Source organism: Silene latifolia, chromosome 10 (assembly GCF_048544455.1).
Source record: "Silene latifolia isolate original U9 population chromosome 10, ASM4854445v1, whole genome shotgun sequence".
NCBI classification, from domain to species: Eukaryota; Viridiplantae; Streptophyta; class Magnoliopsida; order Caryophyllales; family Caryophyllaceae; genus Silene; species Silene latifolia.
In genome coordinates this window covers 150,008,409-150,030,021 of record NC_133535.1, presented here as the reverse complement: position 1 = coordinate 150,030,021, position 21,613 = coordinate 150,008,409, and the positions used below count along the sequence as shown (strand labels likewise).

The 21,613-nt window shown below is 44.5% G+C and overlaps 1 protein-coding gene across 1 annotated transcript; it reads left to right on the top strand.

Annotated features, from left to right (window-relative positions):
* The first annotated feature begins 891 nt into the window (after positions 1 to 891).
* LOC141606347 (uncharacterized) lies at positions 892 to 6,095 on the top strand. Its single transcript, XM_074425435.1, has 13 exons — positions 892 to 1,276; positions 1,806 to 2,220; positions 2,315 to 2,921; positions 3,001 to 3,041; positions 3,631 to 3,699; positions 3,899 to 3,999; positions 4,225 to 4,303; positions 4,422 to 4,520; positions 4,613 to 4,681; positions 4,765 to 4,814; positions 4,910 to 4,991; positions 5,200 to 5,294; positions 5,642 to 6,095. The coding sequence occupies exons 1-13, from the start codon at positions 1,050 to 1,052 to the stop codon at positions 5,766 to 5,768; spliced, it is 2,061 nt and encodes a 686-aa protein (XP_074281536.1). The 5' UTR covers positions 892 to 1,049; the 3' UTR covers positions 5,769 to 6,095.
* Positions 6,096 to 21,613: the final 15,518 nt, after the last annotated feature.

Genomic DNA, 21,613 nt, shown 5'->3' with positions numbered 1-21,613 from the left:
GATTAAGACCCGACTCGTGCAAGCGTGGCTTGAGCTCAGGCTCGGCTCGATAACTTAACGAGTCAAGCCGAGCCAACGCTGTCTCGGCTCGAAAAGCTTGGATGACAAAGTTGTACTTTTCTCTTATTTTATAAAAAATATTTATCATGATTATATTTTTGTATATCCATATTAAATATTTTTATTAATTTGTCTAATATTTTTATATATAATCTCCGAATTCTATTATTGAAACCATAAAAAAATTAAAAATAAAATAAAAAACTTATGTTATCATATATATGCTCTAGTTGAGCTGGAAAAGTTCGAGATCGAGCTCGAGTATTGATTCAGCACAAGCCGAGCAAGTCCAAGCTCAGCATCGGCTCGGCTCGTTATCACCCCTACCATTTCAAATCCCCTATTTACTAAAAGAATGGGTGAGCTCAAAAATTTTCCCTCCAAAAAGCACCTTTTTAAATAAGGAAGGTATTGATAATTTAATTGCATTTACTAAATAAAAAATTAACAACTACATAATATATTTCAATATATAATTCTTTTCATTAAAACTAATCATTTCATTAAATTATATAATTTTCACTAAATACTACTAAACTATAATATTTTAATTAAAGTATAAATAATATAAAATTATAAATTATTACATCTTTTATTGATGCTATTATTTTCAGTTCAACTTTACTCAGTTTTCTTGAATAATTTTACAGTTCAATTTTTTTGTTCTCATATCAAAATATAATGAAGTGAAATATAAAAAATTAATGAGATATTAATTTAGCATGATTAAGTAAAACAAAAATAAAAACTCTATAAACACCGCGTATTCATTGCGCGGGATCTATATATTATTCGTTCAAAATTCTTGAACATACATTCCGGAAGGGAAGTTATAAACTCTTATAATATTGGCTCAACCGAGTATCATAATTCAACCGTTACACTCCTCACTCATACACACGCTTTAAAACCTTCGCGCCTAAGAAACCTCGCTTTCTTTTGTTTCACCGAGAGACCGTCACACTAAATTTTTAATTTTTTTAGCTGCTATGGATACAGCCGCGGTGGAACTGGCGAAGAAAATGCAGGCATTGGAAGACGGACAGGCGGAGCTTCGGAAGATGATGTCTAAGCTTGTGAGCTCCAGAGAATTTCCGCCGCCAAGAGCAAGTTCGGCGGCTGAATATGAGTTTACGGAGAGGGAATACTTGAATGTATTGCAGTGTATGGGACAAGCTGTTCATATATATGAGCTGCAAGGTCGGGTTATCTATTGGTATGATTTTTATAGTAATTCGGGTTTATTTACTGCGATTTTTGGTTAATTTGTTCTTTTTTTGTAAATCAATCGCCGAAATCAATTAATGCCTTCTTTAGTGTCCTATTCCCTAATTATACGAGTTGACGAGTTCGTGTCTATCGGTTTATTTTCGTTGTCTGAAAATGGACCGTCAGACACGCTTCTGGAAATGACTCGACTTGAAATGACCTTATCTGAACCCGAAATCAATTGCATCTTTTTTTTTTTTTTTTTTTTTTTGACGAGGGGGTTGAATCCCCCGGGCCCATGCATTCCCGCACTACCACGTGAACCAGACACCCCTTCGGGGCTGTAGTGGCCAAGTGATCATCGCCCCAGCTGGTAGTCGAACCGGGAACCTCTAAACTCCTGCATTTCTGTAAGCTTCAATCAATTTCATCTTTATACTTTACAGTAAGGCTCTTCAATGCCTTGTCCAGCTGCCCCTAAACTATCTTCTTTATAAGATGATTCGATTACCAATTTGTATACTAATCGTGTGCAGGAGCCGTGTTGCTGAAAATCTGTATGGTTATACTGCCGCAGAAGCCATAGGCAGGGATATATGCGAACTTCTGGTGTCAAATCAGGATATTGCTTCGGCCAATGTTATCCGAAAACGTTGTACTATGGGAGAAACCTGGACAGGGCAGTTTCCTGTTTTGAGCAAGATGGGACGACAGTTTACAGTTATCGCAACCAACACTCCTTTTTACGACGATGATGGTAATCTCATTGGGAGTATATGTGTCTCATGTGATTCAAAACCGTTTAAGGACAGTCACATCTCCATATCAGATCCTGAGGAAGAGGTGATGGGTCAAGATTTTAACAGATCCCGAAGCAGTGTGACGACCAGACTCGGCCTTGATGCTGATCAGCCTCTGAGAAATGCAATTACTTCCAAAATTACAAGCCTGGTTGGTTTTCTGTTGATTTTACATTCCCTGTCAGTTATTAACTAAAATATGTCGATGATTGACTAATTAACTGACTTTGGGTTTGTTGAATTAGGCTTCCAAGGTAAGCAACAATGTTCGATCTAAAATGAAGACTGGGGAAAGTAATGTGTTTCGGGATTCTGAAGGTGGAGATAGTCGCCATGCTAATCATGGCTTACCTGATGCTGTTCTATCAGATTGCGGAGAAAATGGGATTTCCAGAGGTGCAAATACACCCAGTCGGAATCAAGCGACAGGCAAGTCCACTGCACGGTCTCATGGAGATTCTATTGGTGAAGGTGAGAAGAAACCTAGTATCCATAAGATGATAACTTCCACTGCAGAGGCTTGGATTGGTAAGAAAGCAATGCTATGGTCATGGAAAGGAACTGAATGTGAATCATCGGAACCTCAGAGTGGTCGATTTGGTTGGCCGTGGTTGCAAAATGAACAGGATTCTAATCTGGCACATTCTGCTGTTAAGGTAGAAATCTCGACAAGTGACTACAATCGACAGGGTACAAATGAGGCATCGTCATTCAATGTTAACAGCAGTAGCAGTGTCAGTAGCTGTGGAAGTGGCGGCAGCAGTTCCACACATAAATTGGATGCTGAAACTGATTCCTTAAACTATGAAATCATGTGGGAAGATTTAACATTCGGAGAGCAGATTGGTCAAGGTATGCCAGCTGCCCATTTGTTCCGAACAGGTCTTCTTATAAGTCAGCTTATCTTTGAATCTGTTTCTTCTTACTGCAGGTTCCTGTGGAACTGTGTACCACGGGCTCTGGTGTGGATCGGTATGTCCCTTTCGGCTTCTTTATGATGATTTCCTTGCATGCCTGATATTAGTTTAAAAAGTTTTTATAAAGTAACCTTGTTTGCGAGACACAAACCTTATCTCGTCTTAAATGGAACTTCGACTGTTCTGGACACACACTTGACCTCAAGGGCCAAGGCTCAGTGAAGCGCTAAAATACGCCATAGAAGTCAGTCAGTCAGTCAGTCAATCACACCCATGATGCACACTCCAACTCAAATTCCGCATTTTTCTCATCGTTCTTTCACTTTGCCCTTCCCTTTGCCTCATCATCCATATCTTACATGGTGATATGTTGACCCTTTTAGAATCCAAAACGGGCATTGTAGCATGATATATTACAATGAAAACACAAATTTGTTCGCGAAAACAGTGTGACTTATTTGCATGAGGCATGTGCCTTGCGCCTTGCCGTCATGGGCTCTCATTGCCTTGAGCCTTCCAAACCTCAGTCATAATCTCATGGTCCTAGTTTTGCACTATTAGTACAACCGAGGCTGAAACTTAAAAGGCTTGGTTTTGTGTCTTTTATATGTGGCACTCCTTTAACAACTGAGCTTCAACTTCAGGATGTGGCTATTAAAGTTTTTTCCAAGGAAGAATATTCAGAGGAAGTTATATCTTCTTTCAGACAAGAGGTAGCCACTTATGCATTTGAACTTGAGTTTGTCATTGGTGCTGTTGCGGTTTTTTCAATGTTGTTGCTTTGCGCTTTCTGTTATATACTTGTCCAATACAAATGGGATTCATGAGTTGCATTTAGACCTCTAAGTTGAAAGAAGAAGAAAATGATGATGTTCTGACCCATTGTGATGTCTGGTGTTGATTTTGTGTTAGGTGTCCCTTATGAAGCGACTTCGGCATCCTAATATTCTCTTATTCATGGGCGCGGTGACTTCACCTCACCGTCTCTGTATAGTTACAGAGTTCCTTCCTCGGTTCATTTTTAACTTTCCTTTTCAAGAATGAATGTTACATGATTGAGTTTATTTTGCAAGGCAGTCTCTTTTGATCCTAGTTGAAGTATTTATTTTTTTCGTAGGCATCTTTACATATAATAATCGATCCAAAAGCAAATGTAAACTGTCTGTTCAATTAGTCCATTACATTTAAAAGAGAGACCGTATTGATCTTGTTCATATCAATCATCTATTATTATGCAGTGGAAGCCTGTTCTGCCTGCTAAGGAAGATGGCATCCAAACTAGATTGGAGACGACGAATTCATATGGCTTTAGACATTGTCGGTATTCTGGTGTCACTACTCTGTTGCAGAAGCTATATCTCATATTTGAATCTTTAATTATAATGTCCATTGATGTCTACGGCTCTTACTATATTTTCTTGCAAACATAACGCAGGCTCGAGGAATGAATTATCTTCAGAACTGCAATCCACCTATTGTTCACCGCGATTTGAAGTCTTCTAATTTGCTTGTTGATAAAAATTGGAGTGTGAAGGTAATGTTTATACATCCCATTGTTTTGTCTGCTACCTATATCTCTCTAGCTGAAGTAGGAAATTACTAAATTTCTGCACTATCTTCTGGCAGGTTGCGGACTTTGGCCTTTCACGTGTAAAGCATGAAACATATCTTACAACTAAGACTGGGAAAGGAACAGTATGATCAAAACATTAGTACCTTTTCTGTATATGCTTGACTATTTATATTTGAATTGATGTCGGTTGTATTTTCGCGTGTAGCCTCAATGGATGGCTCCAGAGGTACTTCAAAGTGACCGTTCAAATGAAAAGTATGTCGAAAAACATGTTATTCTGATATTTAATAAAGGATTGAAAATTGTTCAGCTATTGATAGTTAAGACTTAATGATCTTGTCATTATTTAGGTCTGATCTCTACAGCTTTGGAGTCATACTATGGGAGCTTGCCACTCAAAAGATTCCTTGGGAGAATCTAAATGCTATGCAGGTAATTGTTTTCTGTATAACTACGTGGTTGCGCTTCTTTTTGCTGTGAAATGCATAATCGTAGTTTCAATGCAGTCTCCAACGCAATTTCTGTTATGAATTATTCAAAATAATCTCTCTTGTTGACACAGAGGTAAGGTTGCGTACATCCCACCTCCTTACCCTGCCAGTCGCTGTTGATGTTTAATGAATTTTACTGGTGCATGCAGGTGATAGGAGCTGTCGGATTTATGAATCAAAGATTAGATATTCCAGAGGATGTCGATCCAATGTGGGCTTCTATAATTCAGAGTTGCTGGCGCAGGTTTTTTCTCTTCTGCTTGTCATTTTAATTCTAGGTTTCTGTCTGTATAATCAGACGTCATCTCCACAGACGAAATTTGCAGTATTATTTTGTGCCTTGTAAAGGCATTTGGTCGAGAGAAACTCATTAGGCGAACTTGATCAGTCATAACTCATAATGTATCGCCTAATTTTGATGATTCCAGTCCGACACTTGGTTATGTACCTGAGGCGGAGTAATATAGACCCTCAATCTTGTGGGATCTGATGAACTGTATCCTCATATGGAAATTTTTGGTGGCTAGTACTCCTAGCCTCCGTATTCTTATAATTGAGATGACGGGAATACATTGTTTAATTTTGTTACAGTGAGCCTCAAAGCCGCCCTACGTTCAAGGAATTATTAGAGAAGCTGAAGGATATGCAGAAAAAATATGGCATACAATCGCAAGCAGCCCGAGCCACTTCTGCAGCTGTTCCCCCGAAACAAGTTTAGTTTCCTCGTAACCTTTAAATCATATAGAGAATGCAATTGCTCATTGATGATTTTTACCGAGTAGCCTTAACAACTCTCATAAGAAAAGTTGAGTTGATCAAAGGCCTTTTACGCCCTGAAAGAAAGATTATGCTCGAAATCAGTTGTAGTAGTTTTCGAGTATCCACTGTGACTGATTTATATACCTTTCATCCCTTTTACACTGTCCCTTTGGTTTCTAATCGCTTTGATTGCGACTCATTTTGTAAATAAGGTAAATGTGAAAACGTATATGTGAAAATGTGAAATATATTTCCTTATTCCGTTATTAGTAGTTGCTCATTCGTGTACATGTTTAGACTCCGTTCTTTCTGACTTATTTTCACCTCACTGAGTCACTTCAGTTCAGCTCAGCTTTATTCAGTTCAGCTCAGTTCAGCTCAGCTTAGCTCTATGCTCACTTCAGTTCAGCTCAGCTCAGCTCAGCTGAGTTTAGTTCAACTCCACTAAATTCAGCCCATTTAGTAGAGGTGTGCAATGTAATGATCCTGGTGATATCTTGCAAGCATTTGTGGACTATTACCAGGAGTTGCTTGGTTCCAATGCCCAGACTAGTGATTTTAATCAGCATATTGTTACACATGGGGAGCTGGTGGAGGTTAGTGACTGGGATAGGATGTGTAGGATCCCTGGTGAGGAGGATGTTAGGAGGGTTCTATTTTCTATTCCTGAAGATAAAAGCCCAGGCCCTGATGGTTATACGAGCTGCTTCTTTAAGGCTAGTTGGTCAGTTATTAAAGAGGATGTGTATGCTGCTGTCAAGGACTTCTTTGTGCATGGCAAGCTGCTTACTCAAGTAAATTGTACCACCCTAGTCCTTATTCCTAAAGTTGATAATCCAAGATCAGTCAAGGAATTCAGACCAATAGCCTGCTGTAACACTCTATATAAGATCATCTCTAAGCTATTGTGTGAGAGGCTAAGTGCTGTCCTTGATCAGATTATTAGCCCTACCCAGAGTGCATTTATCAAGGGGAGGAGCATCCTTGGTAATATCCTCATCAGCCAGGACTTGGTTAGACTTTACACTAGGAAATGTGTCTCCCCCAGATGCCTTATGAAAGTAGATCTCAGGAAAGCATATGACTCTAGAATGGATTTTTGTTGAACAAATGATGAAGGCACTTAATTTTCCTCCTAAGCTGTTTGGTCTGGTCATGCAATGTGTCACTTCTACTTCCTATTCCATTGCCCTCAATGGTCAGCTTCATGGTTTCTTTCATGGTAAAAGGGGTCTCAGGCAGGGGGATCCCATGTCTCCTCTTCTCTTTACACTGTGCATGGAATATTTGAGTAGGCTCCTCAAGACAGTTAGCCAGATGCAGGGATTTCACTTCCACCCTCTTTGCAAAGCCCTGAAACTCACCCATCTTATGTTTGCAGATGATCTGCTCATTTTCTGCAAAGGAGAAACCAGGAGAGTTTTTATTGTGATGGAAGCTTTCAAGCGTTTTTCCAATGCCTCAGGTCTGAATATCAATTCTGAAAAATCTGATTTTTATTGTAATGGGATGAGTCCTGCCATCGTACAAAAACTGCTCCAAGGAACTGGTTTTAAAAAAGGAGACCTGCCTTTTAAATATTTGGGAGTTAAAATTTCACATAAACGCTTATCTAAGATTGATTGTAACATTCTTGTTGATAGAATGATCAATAGAATTAGGGGGTGGAATAGCAGGAAGATTTCCTACTCTGGTAGGCTAGTGTTAGTCAAGTCTGTTCTGGCTACTATCCACAATCACTGGGCACAAATTTTTGTGCTACCTGTTGGGGTTATGGAGAGGATCCAGGCCTTGTGTAGGAACTTTCTGTGGGAAGGAGAGGATAAATATTCAAAGGCTCCCTTAGTGGCTTGGAATGTTTTATGTCAAAGCAAAGATTATGGAGGATTGGGGATTATTGATAGCAAACTCTGGAATATTGCAGCTATTGGTAAGCTGGTATGGTGGTTGGCAAGCAAGCAAGACCATCTCTGGATTAAATGGGTTAACAACATTTACATCAAAGGGGCTAGCTGGTGGCAGTATGAACCTACCAACTATAGCTCTTGGGCTTGGCGCAAAATTTGTGCAGTGAAGAATACTATGCAGGCAGGGTATGTTCAGGGAAATGGAGAGGTATAGATGAGCCCTACACCATTGCTGATGGATATAAATGGCTACTGCAGGTGCCTGATGAGAAGGTTACTTGGTACAAAGTAGTTTGGAACAGGTATAATTTGCCAAAATGGAGTTTTATCATGTGGCTTAGGCAGCATCACAGGTTACTTACACTCGACAGGCTGAGGAAAATGGGAATGGATGTGCCCTCTCTATGTTTTATCTGTGGTTTGGATGCTGAGGATCACGATCATTTGTTCATTCATTGCTGGTTTGCCAAACAATGCTATCATCTTGCTGCTGACTGGCTGCAGGTGTCAGTTGATGTTCTGAGTAGTTGTGAAAATATTCTGAAGTACAGGTGTTTAATGTTTATCAGGCAAGTATGTATGGCTGCAGTAGTTGGTATTTCTTATGGTATTTGGAGATGTAGAAATTTATGCAGGCTGGAAGGCTATGTAACACATCCAAGCAAGCTGGTAGCACAAGTTCAGCAGGATTGCAAGAGGCGTGTGTTGGCATTTTTTCTGGGTGTATGAATAGAACAGACAAAGAATGGTGCAGGAGTTCAGGCCTAATTTAAGTTACTAGCGTTATTAATTCCCCTAGTTAGCCCATATTGTTCAGTTGTATACGTGATGAAAACTGGTGATGTATTGGTTGTATCTTGATATTTGAGCTTAATACTACTTACATTTCACCAAAAAAAAAAATTCAGCCTATTTCAACTTTGCAAATTTTAAACTTAATAGTTTTTATTAATATTTATTATTATTATTATTATTATTATTATTATTATTATTATTATTATTATTATTATTATTATTATTATTATTATTATTATTATTATTATTATAATATTATTATTATTATTATTATAATATTATTATTATTATTATTAATTAATTAATCATCCTCATTATTATTATTATTATTATGAATATTATGGTTATTAAAATCAATAATATTCATATTAATATAATTAATACTATTAATAATATTATTATTAATATGAATATGAATATTAATTAATAATATTAATATTAATAATAACATTGTTAATTTTAATATTACTATTATTAATACCTAATTGTTTTTTCATATACGAACTTTACTCTTTCACATATACTTTTCATAAACGTTCTATTTTGTACCATTTTCACCTAAAACTAAACCAAATGAACTCTTAAATCAATATTTTTCCCTAAAACTTAATTTAATTGCTCAAATGATTTAAAACTTACAAGATGGATTCTAATTTACCAAATAATAAATTAATTTACTTGTTTATCAAGTATTAATATTATTTGTTGAGTTTTAATTAATCAATCAATTTTTATTTATTTGTTAAAGATGAAATTAGGGTCTGTCGATTTTTATTTATCTAATTAATTAAATTAGGATTGTTGGTGCTTCGTGGTGGCTACCTAATCATTCAAATTAGGATGATACACGGCTAGACTTTGAACAACAATCTAGCAAATTAGTGCTCCATTATTTCACCTAATTAGATTGATGGTGAACCGTGGTTCATGGTGGCTACCTAGTTAATCACTCAAATTAGTATAATTACTAGTAATAATAATATTATTATTAGTAATCTTCTTCTTCTTCTTCTTATTCTAATAATACTATTGATGGGGGCATATTCTGCACCTTCTGACCGAGTCAACATATTGAGCGAGGTCAAGGATATCCACAGCAAGTCAACGACTTCGACAGCCTGACCGATGCAGCCTGTCGGCCTGTCTCATGTGCCTCGGCTGGAGCAACTAGCCAGCCGGGGCACATATCCGCGAACTCATATCCAGGACCCTTCGGCGGCGAGTCAGTAGGGACCGCCGGCCTGCCATAGGTCCCTCGGCCGAGGGTAGCTCAGACTTTCCACCTGCTAGCCACTTGGCCACTTGGCCACTACGTGACAAAAGGTGAAAGTCTATAAATACTCCTCAACCCTCATTGAGGAGAGGATACACAATTTAACCTAAGAATCACTATTCATCTGGTAATATCTTCCTTATCTCTCTACATTATATACCTCGCCAAGTAACAACAACTTACCACTCTAAGTTACTGACTTGAGCGTCGGAGTGAGTTCGCTCGGTCCAAAGCCGAGCCCTCAGTTTGTTCACTGTTTCAGGAGACCGAAAGGAGAAGCCAACCAAAGACGTCATTCTACAAGCACGGGTGGTAACAAATAACTGCTCTGGAATTACACCCGGAACAATTGGCGCCGTCTGTGGGAAAAGATACTAGAAGCTAGTCACATTCATTCCCAAACAAAACAGAAACCCACCCAAAAAGCTAAGAAGATGTCGAAACAACAAGAGGTATTCGTAACTGACGAAACCGAATTCTGCCAAGATGATACCGTCCACAGTTCTGGGGTTGCGCAGCCCTCCACCGGCCGGGTAACTCAGCTCGAGTACGGGATGCCAATAATACCAGATACGCCGCTGCCTGCCAACCAGGTCACCATCATGGGACATGTGGTTGATGCAGCGAAACTGAAGCTACTCCTGGATATAATTGGTAGTACGCCGGCTCACACTGTCACACCGACAAGAGCGGCGGAACCCGTCCAGGAGACCAGGGCCCAGAATGTGACTCCAAGAGACTTGAACGGAGCACTGGAAGAAGCTGGCCCTGTCGAGACGCCGGGGGAGCCCAGAATGCTAGTGGTAGACCCGAGTCCTTCCCGCACTCGCGGGAGGACGGCGTCACCGCAGCACCGACGAGGCATTCCCAAGAGGAGTGAAAGAAGTCCGACTCGCCATCGGAGAAGAAGTCCGACTCACCAGAGTCGGAGAAGAAGCCCTTCCCGCCACGGGGAGAGGAGCCGGACTAGGGATATGAGGAGCCGATCGCCGCGTATCGTTCGACACGTGGTCAGACAGCCCCTCAGCGCCTACGTCCTAGCTACCCCGGTGCCGACTAAGCTGAAGTTGCCACCCATAGCATACAAAGGAGAAGGCGACCCAACCGACCACGTAGAGGCTTACGAGTCTCACATGTCGGTATGGGAGCAACCCGATGAGGTTTGGTGCCGAGTCTTCCCAACGACACTGCATGGGATGGCACAAAGTTGGTACAAGGGGCTACCCGACGGGTCGGTATCACATTACGCCGACCTAAAGGACACATTCCTAGCCCAGTATTCTTGCAACAAGAGGAGGGCCGTGGAGACCTCGGACCTCCTGACTATCAGACAGGAGGGAGGCGAGTCTCTCCGAAGTTATGTGAAGAGGTTCGACGCCAAGGTTCAGCAGATTCGTGAGCTGAACAGCGAGCTGGCGGCCTTCGCGCTGATGAAAGGCCTCCCGCGAGGGGACCTAAAAAATGAGCTCATCAAGTGCGGCGGCCTGAACCTGGAATCCGCCAGGAAGATGGCCGACCAGGCCATCAAGGTGGAAGACTATCACAGGATCTGGGTAGGCCACAGCGAGGCTGGGCACTCAGAGAAGAAGAGCCACCGGGAAGACAACCCGGATGAAAGACGCCGTGACAATAATAGGTCACGGTCTGACAGGTCCACCAGGAAACAGAACTTGGCGGACGCTGGGGGGAGTTCGGGAACGAACCGCCAGAAGCGGTACAATGATCACACCCCCCTGGTCGTGTCTGCCGCCGAGGTCTTCGCCCTGAGCAAGAACGAGGGTCAGAAGTGGGAAAGGCCTCCCAGGCCGAGAAGTGACGGTGACACGAGCCAGTACTGTGAGTACCACGGCCACACCGGTCACCTTACTGACAACTGCCGGCATCTGAAGAATGCCATTGAGGAACTGATCCGGAAGGGGAGCCTCGGCGAGTATGTTGCCAAAGGCCAAAAGACTGATGCCGGCGGTTCAAATAAGAAATCCGTCTTTGAACGGATAGGAGTGATCCATGTTGTCATCGGGGGCAACGAGAACGGTGGATCCGCTCATGGGCACAAACGGCACCTGAACGAGCTGTATCAGGCCATCAACTTTGTACCCAAAACAGCGGTCCCCGCTTCCAACATTCCCGACATGACTATTGGGAAGAAGGACTACGAGGGAGTCATCGCCCCTCACAGCGACCCACTCGTAGTCCACTTGGACATAGCCAACCACCTGGTGAAGAGGTGCCTGATTGACACAGGCGCCTACACAAACATTATGTACAGCGAATGCTTTCTCAACCTCGGTCTGAAGGTTGAAGACTTGAGCCCCTGCACCAACCCGTTGTACAGCTTTTCTGGGGCCGGCTTGGTACCCCTTGGGTCAATCAGGCTGCCGGTGAGTTTCGGCGAGGGAAGTGCGGCCAAGAATGTTATGTCTGAGTTCGTGGTCATTGACGGCTCGTCTGCCTACAACGTTCTCATAGGCAGAGTCACCCTGAGCGAGGCCGATGCAGTGGTGTCCATCCGGGCTCTGACATTGATGTATGTCTCGGACCGGGGGGAAGCGCATAAGCTCGTCTCAAAGAACTAAAAGGACGAAGTGGTCAATGTCCAAGTGTCCGCCAGAGGGTGCAACATGCAATCCTTCAAAGTGGCAAAGAAGTCAGAGAAGGGGAAGAACCCATCCTTACAACAGGAGGACGAACGCATGGATATCACCGTCGGCATGGTCGAAGGAGCGGAGACCGAAGAGGTGGAGATTGACCCAGGCCGCACCGTAACTATCGGTGTTAACCTGGAGCCAAAATTCAGAGCCGCCCTCCTAGATCTGCTGAGGAAGAACAAAGACGTCTTCGCCTACTCAGCGGCCGAGATGCCAGGCGTGAGCCGGGAGGTAATTATTCACAAGCTAAACGTACTCCCCACCGCTCGCCCTGTCAAGCAAAGGATGAGGAACTCCTCAGCCGAGAAGGATGAGGCCATCAAAGCCGAGGTAGATAAATTACTAGCGGCGGGCTTTATCATGCCTTGTACCTATCCTGAGTGGTTAGCTAATGTTGTAATGGTGAGGAAATCATCGGGGGCATGGAGGATGTGCGTGGATTTTACCAATCTTAATAAAGCATGCCCCAAAGATTGCTTTCCCTTGCCTCGAATAGATAGTTTAATCGACGCGACGGCAGGCTACACTATGCTGAGCCTGCTGGACGCCTTCTCAGGGTATCATCAGGTGTTCATGGCCGAGGAAGACATGCCTAAATGCGCATTCATCACTGCTAACGGCACATACATGTACAAAATGATGCCGTTTGGTTTGAAGAACGCCGGTGCAACTTACACAAGACTGGTGGACAAAGTGTTCCAAAATAAAAAAGGGCGAAACATTGAGGCTTACTTCGACGATGCTATTGTAAAAGTAAGTCCGACAGCGAGCACTTAGCCGATTTACACGAGACATTTTGTTCACTAAGGAAATACAAGATGAAGCTCAACCCAATGAAATGCAACCGGTGTCCCGGGCGGGTAAGTTCCTCGGCGTGCTTGTCGGCGCCGGGGGAATTGATGCCAATCCGGACAAAGTCCAGGCAATCCTAGACTGCCGGAGCCGAGGAATCGAAAAGAGGTTATGATGCGACCGGGAGGATGGCGGCTCTAGCCCGTTTCATCTCTCGGTCGGCCGACAAGAGCACCCCATTCTTCAAGGTGTTGAAGGGGAATAAAGACTTCGGTTGGGGGAGGAGCGAGCACGGCCTTTCAAACAGCGAAAGCTCATCTTCGACTCTCCCAACCCCGTCCGGGCCGATCCGGGGAGACACTATATCTGTACATAGCGATTACCTCGGCCACGGTCGGTGCCGTGATCGTCGAGAGAAGAGGACAAGCAAAAGACACCCAATCTACTTTGTCACCATACATTGTTGCCGCCGAGAGAAATTACCCGCCGATTGAAAAAGCAGCCTTTCTTTTGTCGTCGTCGCTGCGAGGAAACCGAAACCCTACTTCGACGCACATCCCGTGACGGTCTTAACCGACCAGCCATTGGAGAAAGCATTGGAAAAATTTGAGCAATCCCGGCAGCTCATCAAATGGGCGTAGAGCTATCCGGCCGGCATTCAGTACAAGCCGAGGCCCTCGATAAAGGGACAGAACCGCGGATTTCTGGCCGAGTGCACATACCAAGAAGAGCAAAACCCGGAGTATGGGAGGTATACACCGACGGGTCCTCCCACGAACGGCTCGGGAGCCAAGATACTTATCATCGGCCCAAACGGGGACGAGTTTGAGTACGCCTTGAAATTTACCTTCTTGGCCTCAAACAACGAATCCGAATACGAAGCGGTGATAACCGGAGTCGAGCTAGCTAGGGCTGCCGGGGCGGAGCACATCATTTTGAAAACAGATTCACTTTTAGTGGCTAATCAAATCAGGGGAGAGTACGAGACTCGAGACGACGGAATGGTAAGATACCTGGAAAGGGTAAAAGCCGACACCTCAAAGTTGAAATCTTTTCAGATACAATGCATTCCCGTGTGCGAGAACAACCGAGCCGACGCCCTCTCAAAGCTCGCCGAGTTCAACCATCAAGAATGTCACCGAACCGTCTTTGGTGGACATCAGGAATGCCAAGAGCATTACTGAGGCCGTCGGCATGGTGGGTAACATAGAGACCGAGACGACGTGGATGACTCCGATAATGAAATACAAATTGACAAATGAACTGCCGGAGGACCGCAGTCTCTCGCAGAAGATAAAGAGGATCGCAGCAAGGTACTTGGTGTTTGAAGGGGAATTATACAGGAGGTCCGTGACGGAGCCACTCTTGAAGTGCGTCGGTCCAGCCGACGCGGAGCTGATACTGACAGAAATTCACGCAGGCATCTGCGGCCATCACATGGGGGCAAGAACAATAGCCCACAAAGCTCTCCGAGCCGGCTACTTCTGGCCCACCATGCTTGCGGATTCCAGAGCCAAAACCAAAAAGTGCAACAACTGTCAAATGCATGCTCCGGTGATACACGCGCCATCCCGAGACCTGCAGCCAGTACTTAATCCCCTTCCTTTCGCACAGTGGGGGATGGATCTACTAGGGCCATTTCCAACGGCATCCGGCGGAAGAAAGTTCTTGATTGTCGCCGTTGACTACTTCACCAAATGGGTTGAAGCTGTAGCAGTACCTGCAAAGACGACGGCAGCCGTAAGAAAGGTAATCTGGGAAAATGTCATAACTCGTTTTGGGTTACCCCAAGTCATGGTATTCGACCACGGCCGAGAGTTTTGGAGTGACACAATAATGAGCTGCCGAGGAACTTGGTATCAAATTCGCATACTCCTCCGTCTGTCACCCACGGAAGCAATGGACAAAGCGGAGGCAGCCAATAAAACAATCCTCAATGGTTTGAAGAAGACAGTTGAAGACCTAAAGGGAAGATGGGCCGATGAACTACCCGGCGTCCTGTGGTCCCTGCGAACCACGGAGAAAGAAGCAACGGGGTACAGTCCGTTCCACTTAGTCTACGGGTCCGAAGCAGTCCTGCCAATTGAAGCAACGGTGCCGACATTCAGAACGGCCACCTTTAACCCGGTTGAAAATGAGGAAGGCTTAAGAACCTCCCTAGACCTGGTCGAAGAAAGCCGAGATACGGCACGCCTCAACTTGGCAGTATACCAAAACCGAATGAGAAGAGCTTACAACCGAAGGGTCCACAAAAGGGACTTGAAAGTAGGGGATCTAGTCCTAAGAAAGTCGGCCGCCACCAACAAAGGAAACATTCATGATAAACTAACGGCCAACTGGGAGGGTCCCTACAAAGTGGTTGAAGAAATGAGACCGGGTACATACCGGCTGACCGACATGGAGGGTGTGCCTCTGATGAGCCATTGGAACACTGACAATCTCAGGAAATACTTTGTGTAGCGGCGGAGGTGTCCAAAACAATTGTTGGCACCCCAACGCATGTTTACGTCTAATGAAGAATCACCCAATTTTTCCATCAAAGTGTTTATCCCCTCCGCAGTCATATCGAGGTAGACGCCACGGCCCAAGCCGGACAGTCACCCCAAGAACGCTGTCGCGCCGTAACCCCTAGTCACCTCGGCCCACCGAAGGCCTGGCAGGGGACACAACGGTCGATAAGCCAAAGAACGCTGTCGCGCCGTAACCCCTAGTCGCCTCGGTCAACCGAAGGCCTGGCAGGGGACACAACGGTCGATAAGCCAAAGAACGCTGTCGCGCCGTAACCCCTAGTCGCCTCGGCCCACCGAAGGCCTGGCAGGGGACACAACGGTCGATAAGCCAAAGAACGCTGTCGCGCCGTAACTCCTAGTCGCCTCGGCCCACCGAAGGCCTGGCAGGGGACACAACAGTCGATAAGCCAAAGAACGCTGTCGCGCCGTAACCTCTAGTCGGCTCGGCCCACCAGAGGCCTGGCAGAGGACACAACGGTCGATATGCTAACATGTTCACAACGGCGGTTGGGAAGCGCAAATCCGACGCCTCGGCCAGACCGAGAGTGAAAGAGGAAGCGACCAACACGCTAACATGTTCAAGAAAAAGACGTTAAACACAGTTGAGATACGCATTCTAGCTGCCTCGGCTAAGCCGAAGGTACAAATGAAAAAAGCGCTCAATTAATAACGCAAGAAGACAAGAAAAGACCCCGGCCAAGCCAGAGGCAAAACAAGCAAACTTTTATTAAAAATAATAACAGGTTACAAGTGAGGAGAATACAGACGACGGCCGTCCCCATAGGGATAAGCCAAAACGCAACCTACCAAAGTTTTACAAAAACAAGGAAAAGAAAAGGAAAAGGTTACAGACATGATCATTTGAAGCGCCAAAAGATGGCAGGGAGGAAAGGCTCAATAGTTAGCCCCGAACACTACGGCTATCCGAGATGCCGGGTGAGTCCGGTGACGACCGCCCGTCTCCCTATGCTAGTTCTTGCCCTCCATCGGCGAAGCAAAGATCATCGCAGCGACATCATCTTCGGTGGCCGGCCCAGAGGAGGGCTCGTCATTTTTATGTGCCTTTAGCCTCTCAGCCTCCTCTTCGGCCTCTTTCACCTTTGCATCGTAGGCCGCCTTGGCCTCGGCTATCTGAGCCGCCTTCGCCGCCTCTGCCTTTTCCGCAGTCGCTTTTTCCGCGGCATCGGCCATCTCATCCAGAAGCTGTTCAAATTTTTCCCACGGGAAGGAGCCTTCAGGAATGAGCTTCTTGATTGCTTCCTTAGTCGCTTCCTCGGCCTGATCCCGGAATTGAGCGCACATGTTAGGGATGATCTCGGTTTGAAGCATCTCGATATCTTTCTCCCTTTGAGCAAGGATATCCCTTGTATCCCTATGTGCCTCCGACTGAGACAAATACAAATCTTTCCATTCGTCCCTCTTGGCAACAACGGCGTCGTAACCGCCCTTATACCTGTCCCGCTCCTCCAGCAACTGGGCAGAGGTGGCATCAGCAGCCTCAACTTTGGCCCTCTCGGCCAGTAGCTGCTTCTCAGCTTCCTCCGCACGCTTCCGAGCAGCAAGGAGGTCAAGCTTAGCTTTCCCGGCTTCTCCCTTTGCAGCGGAAAGATCAAGCTTAAGCCGTTCGATCAATGGCCCAGCTTGGGCCATGGCCTTTTCTTGCTCCATAATGTGGGAGCCGGCTAGTTGAGTCCACTTAGCCAACCTCTTGTATATTCTTGTACCCTCTGCCACAAGCTCGGCGGGGGAAACCTTCTGGAGTAAGGAGTCAACGGTGACATTTCTATCACCCACCTTCTCAGGCTGCTTCTCTAATTGCCGTTCAATGAGAACGACGGCTGCCGACGACGGATCTACAAAAAATTCACACAGCGCATCCATGTCAACATTCATTGACACATCAGAGAGTCTGTCATCGGGAACGCATAATGAACCAGCTAAGTCTGAACCACAGGTTAGGTCCGTACCAGTCTGGACCCTCTTAGACGGAGGACCGGGTGAATCATTCTTTCCCCCGGCAACGGTAGAAGCCGGGAGTGGCTCTTTTCTCTTCTTTGGAGGAGGAGGGCCCTTCGCAACGGTCACCACCTCCTCGGAGACATCGATGACCTCCACATGCTCCTTCTGGACCGTTGGGGTTGAAGAGGGAGTTGGGATTGACGCCGTCGCCGACCTGGACGCTGCCTTTGGTTTTCTCTTCGGCACACCCCCGAGAACCCGTGCTTGAGCCACCTCCGGATCCAGTGCCTTCAGCTGCTTGTCCATAAGTTCGTTGGGAGCCAGTCTACGATCACGCGCGTCAGCCTGAGGGTGCCGCTCAACGACGTTCCCGTCCTTATCAAGCCCTAACCTCTTCAAGGTCCTCTCAGACAGATCCTGGCCAAACCGGTCTGCAAGAAACCAGACAAGAGTTACATAAAAGAAGTAAAACAAAGCTCTAAAAACAGGAGCGTAACAGGCAGAGATGAGCCTCACACCGACCCTACTCACCCTGGTTGAGGGCCGGTATGAGGCCGACGCGGCAAAGCAGCTCATCCTGAAGAATAATCTGAGTCGGGGGCACCCATCCCTTCTCAGCATCAAACAGCTGCATCGCCCGCTCCTCATCCGCACTAAGAGGAACCCTACTGGCATCCATCTTGAGCTTACTCTGGGAGACCCATTTTTCACGCTCCCTCTTACTCTCGCACCGCAAGTTGACTTGGTGCTGGAAGGACCGGGGCAGCGGATAGTCATCCAAGACTTCGACATACACCCACCGCCCCTTCCGGTCCTTGCGGGGGAAGAAAGCTTATCAACGGAGAGGACACCGCTCCATCTCGCACGCTCTGTACCACCCCGCTTTACCGGGGGTCGATGCCCGAAGATGATGAAGCCGGCGGAATAAGTTAACTGTAGGTACCTCCCCCTTAAAAAGACAGAGCCACACGAAGCCAACTATCGTCCTAATGGCCAACGGATGCAGTTGAGCCACGACGACGTTCATAGCTTTGATGACGGCCGTGACGTATTTATTCAAAGGAAACCGGAGCCCATACTCCAGGTGCCTGATATATACGCCGATATGACCCGGAGGAGGGCAACAGATCGCCTGACCCTCCCCAGGGATAACGATTTTGTACCCTTCACCGAAGGAGAAATGACCCTCGAAAAGATTTCCGCCGGAACAACTGCGAATTTATTGGTCCAGGCACGGTCAGGACCAGTCATGCAGGCCTCGCCGTGATCCAGGATATGCGGCCTCTCTTCACCAGAAGGAATCCTTTCCTCACCGTCATCATCAAAGTCATCATCAACATCATCATCCTCCCAACCCTCCAAAACTTTTGGATCGACTTCGGGAGACGGAGACCTAGGGCCCCCAGATCTTATCGGGATGACGTCTAATATCTCCTCCTCATCAAGACGCGACGGGGAACCCCCCCGGCGCAGGTTTACTAGGTCCGGCACCAGCAGAAGACATGTTTACAACAAAACTCACAAGTTAAAAAGAGAAAATCTGGTTGTTTACCTTGAAGAAAAGTGCTAGCCGAAGTAACAATTCCGAAAGCTAGAGAGAAGTTTCGTCAAAGAGGGCTAGAAAGAAGAAAAATTTTAGAGGAAATGAAATTGGTACCCAATTTCAGGGACTAACTGCCCTATTTATAGGGGAAGGCCCATGAAGAAGGAACAATCAGGGCACAGCCCATGAAACGTCAGCCAATCAGCGAACAGACACGTGTCAGACATGCAACCACGGAATGTCAATCGTTGCAACAGTTGAACGTCAATCAATGCAACAGTGACCAAGCGTCTTCAACACGCCCCTTCAAATCTCTCTGCCCATTCATCTTCCTCAACAAGCTCCTAAGTATCTGTTCTCCGCCGGCCACGTGATCAACCAATCTTGTCAACACCGGCTGGGGGCAATCAAAAGCACACGGCGCTCACAACCTCGGTCTCGGCCAGCACCACTTTCTTTTCCACATCTGATGTCCATTGCACATCCATGTGGAGGGGGGATATGGTACGGCCTAAGCAGAGCCACGCCGAGGTAGAAGAAGCCGGGGCAGAAAAATTTTGTCTTACGCAGAATATACGCTCAACATACATCGGAGCCCATACCACGGCATAGACTACGCTGGGGGCAAATTGATGGGGCATATTCTGCACCCTCTGACCGAGTCAACATATTGAGCGAGGTCAAGGATATCCACAGCAAGTCAACGACTTCGACAGCCTGACCGATGTAGCCTGTCGGCCTGTCTCATGTGCCTCGGCTGGGGCAACTAGCCAACCGGGGCACATATCCGCAAACTCATATCCAGGACCCTTCGGCGGTGAGTCAGTAGGGACCGCCGGCCTGCCATAGGTCCCTCGGCCGAGGGTAGCTCAGTCTTTCCACCTGCTAGCCACTTGGCCACTTGGCCACTACGTGACAAAAGGTGAAAGTCTATAAATACTCCTCAACCCTCATTGAGGAGAGGATACACAATTTAACCTAAGAATCACTATTCATCTGGTAATATCTTCCTTATCTCTCTACATTATATACCTCGCCAAGTAACAACAACTTACCACTCTAAGTTACTGACTTGAGCGTCGGAGTGAGTTCGCTCGGTCCAAAGCCGAGCCCTCAGTTTGTTCACTGTTTCAGGAGACCGAAAGGAGAAGCCAACCAAAGACGTCATTCTACAAGCACGGGTGGTAACAAATAACTGCTCTGGAATTACACCCGGAACAACTATAATAATAATAATACTATAATAATAATAATAATAATAATAATAATAATAATAATAATAATAATAATAATAATAATAATAATAATAATAATAATAATAATAATAATAATAATAATAATAATAATAATAATAATAATAATAATAATAATAATAATAATAATAATAATAATAATAATAATAATAATAATAATAATAATAATAATAATAATAATAATAATAATAATAATAATAATAATTACTATTATTATTATTAAGAATAATATTAATATTAATATTGTCTCAGTTTAATTCAGCTCCAATCAGCTTAGTTCAGATCAGCTCTATTCGATTCGATTCGGCTCATTTCACTCGGCTTCATTCGATTGATTGATTCAACTCGGTTCAAACTTAGTTCGATTCGGCTTTCATTTCATATTCTTCCTAACAAGTCTTCACCTAACCAATTATATAATTATGTTCTTTCTTTCATATTCTAGTGTTTTCTTCAACTTTGGATGGTTTTTTCTTTTCTCTGTCATTCAAATCTTATATTTTATAAACGGCATACAAACATATTTTGACACACGGTTAATTGAAAAACAAAAAACTATATGTTTAAATAAGCCCAATTCTTGAATGATTGAAGTAATAAATTTGATTAATACCTCCTTTTAAAGACGATTTAAAGTATTCCATGATTAAAACTTCCAATCTGAAACAATAGTATCAAAACACAAGTAAAACAACTTAATTTAATAACAGAAACATTTAAAGAAAACAAAATTCACACCTGCCTTGTTTTTATCATAAGAATGAGAATAAAATGTGCTTTGAGTTATTCTTATTTATGCTTGAAATTTATTATTATGTTTTGGAAACATAGAAAATAAAATGATGACATTATATAGAAATGAGTAGTTATGGAGGTCATTTAAATTGTGAAAGAGTGTTTTATGACTCTTTGATCTTTTTCTTAGAAAATTTGAAAGGCGGGTAAATAACTATTGATTTATTTAGATACTCCCTCCAAGTTCCTTATATCTTCCCCTTTCTTTTGGGCACAAAGATTAAGGGGAAGATAAGGAATGAATAGAATAATAGGATAGTGGGTACTTTATTGGAAAGAGAAGGTTGTCATTAGATGATAGATTAACACTAATGGTAGGATACTTAAAC

Excerpts from the sequence above, each read along its gene's own strand:
- LOC141606347 (XM_074425435.1), top strand. The coding sequence starts at position 1,050 with ATGGATACAGCCGCGGTGGAACTGGCGAAGAAAATGCAGGCATTGGAA. Across the intron at positions 3,700-3,898 it reads TATCTTCTTTCAGACAAGAG|GTGTCCCTTATGAAGCGACT; the intron begins GTAGCCACTTAT and ends ATTTTGTGTTAG. Across the intron at positions 5,295-5,641 it reads ATTCAGAGTTGCTGGCGCAG|TGAGCCTCAAAGCCGCCCTA; the intron begins GTTTTTTCTCTT and ends ATTTTGTTACAG.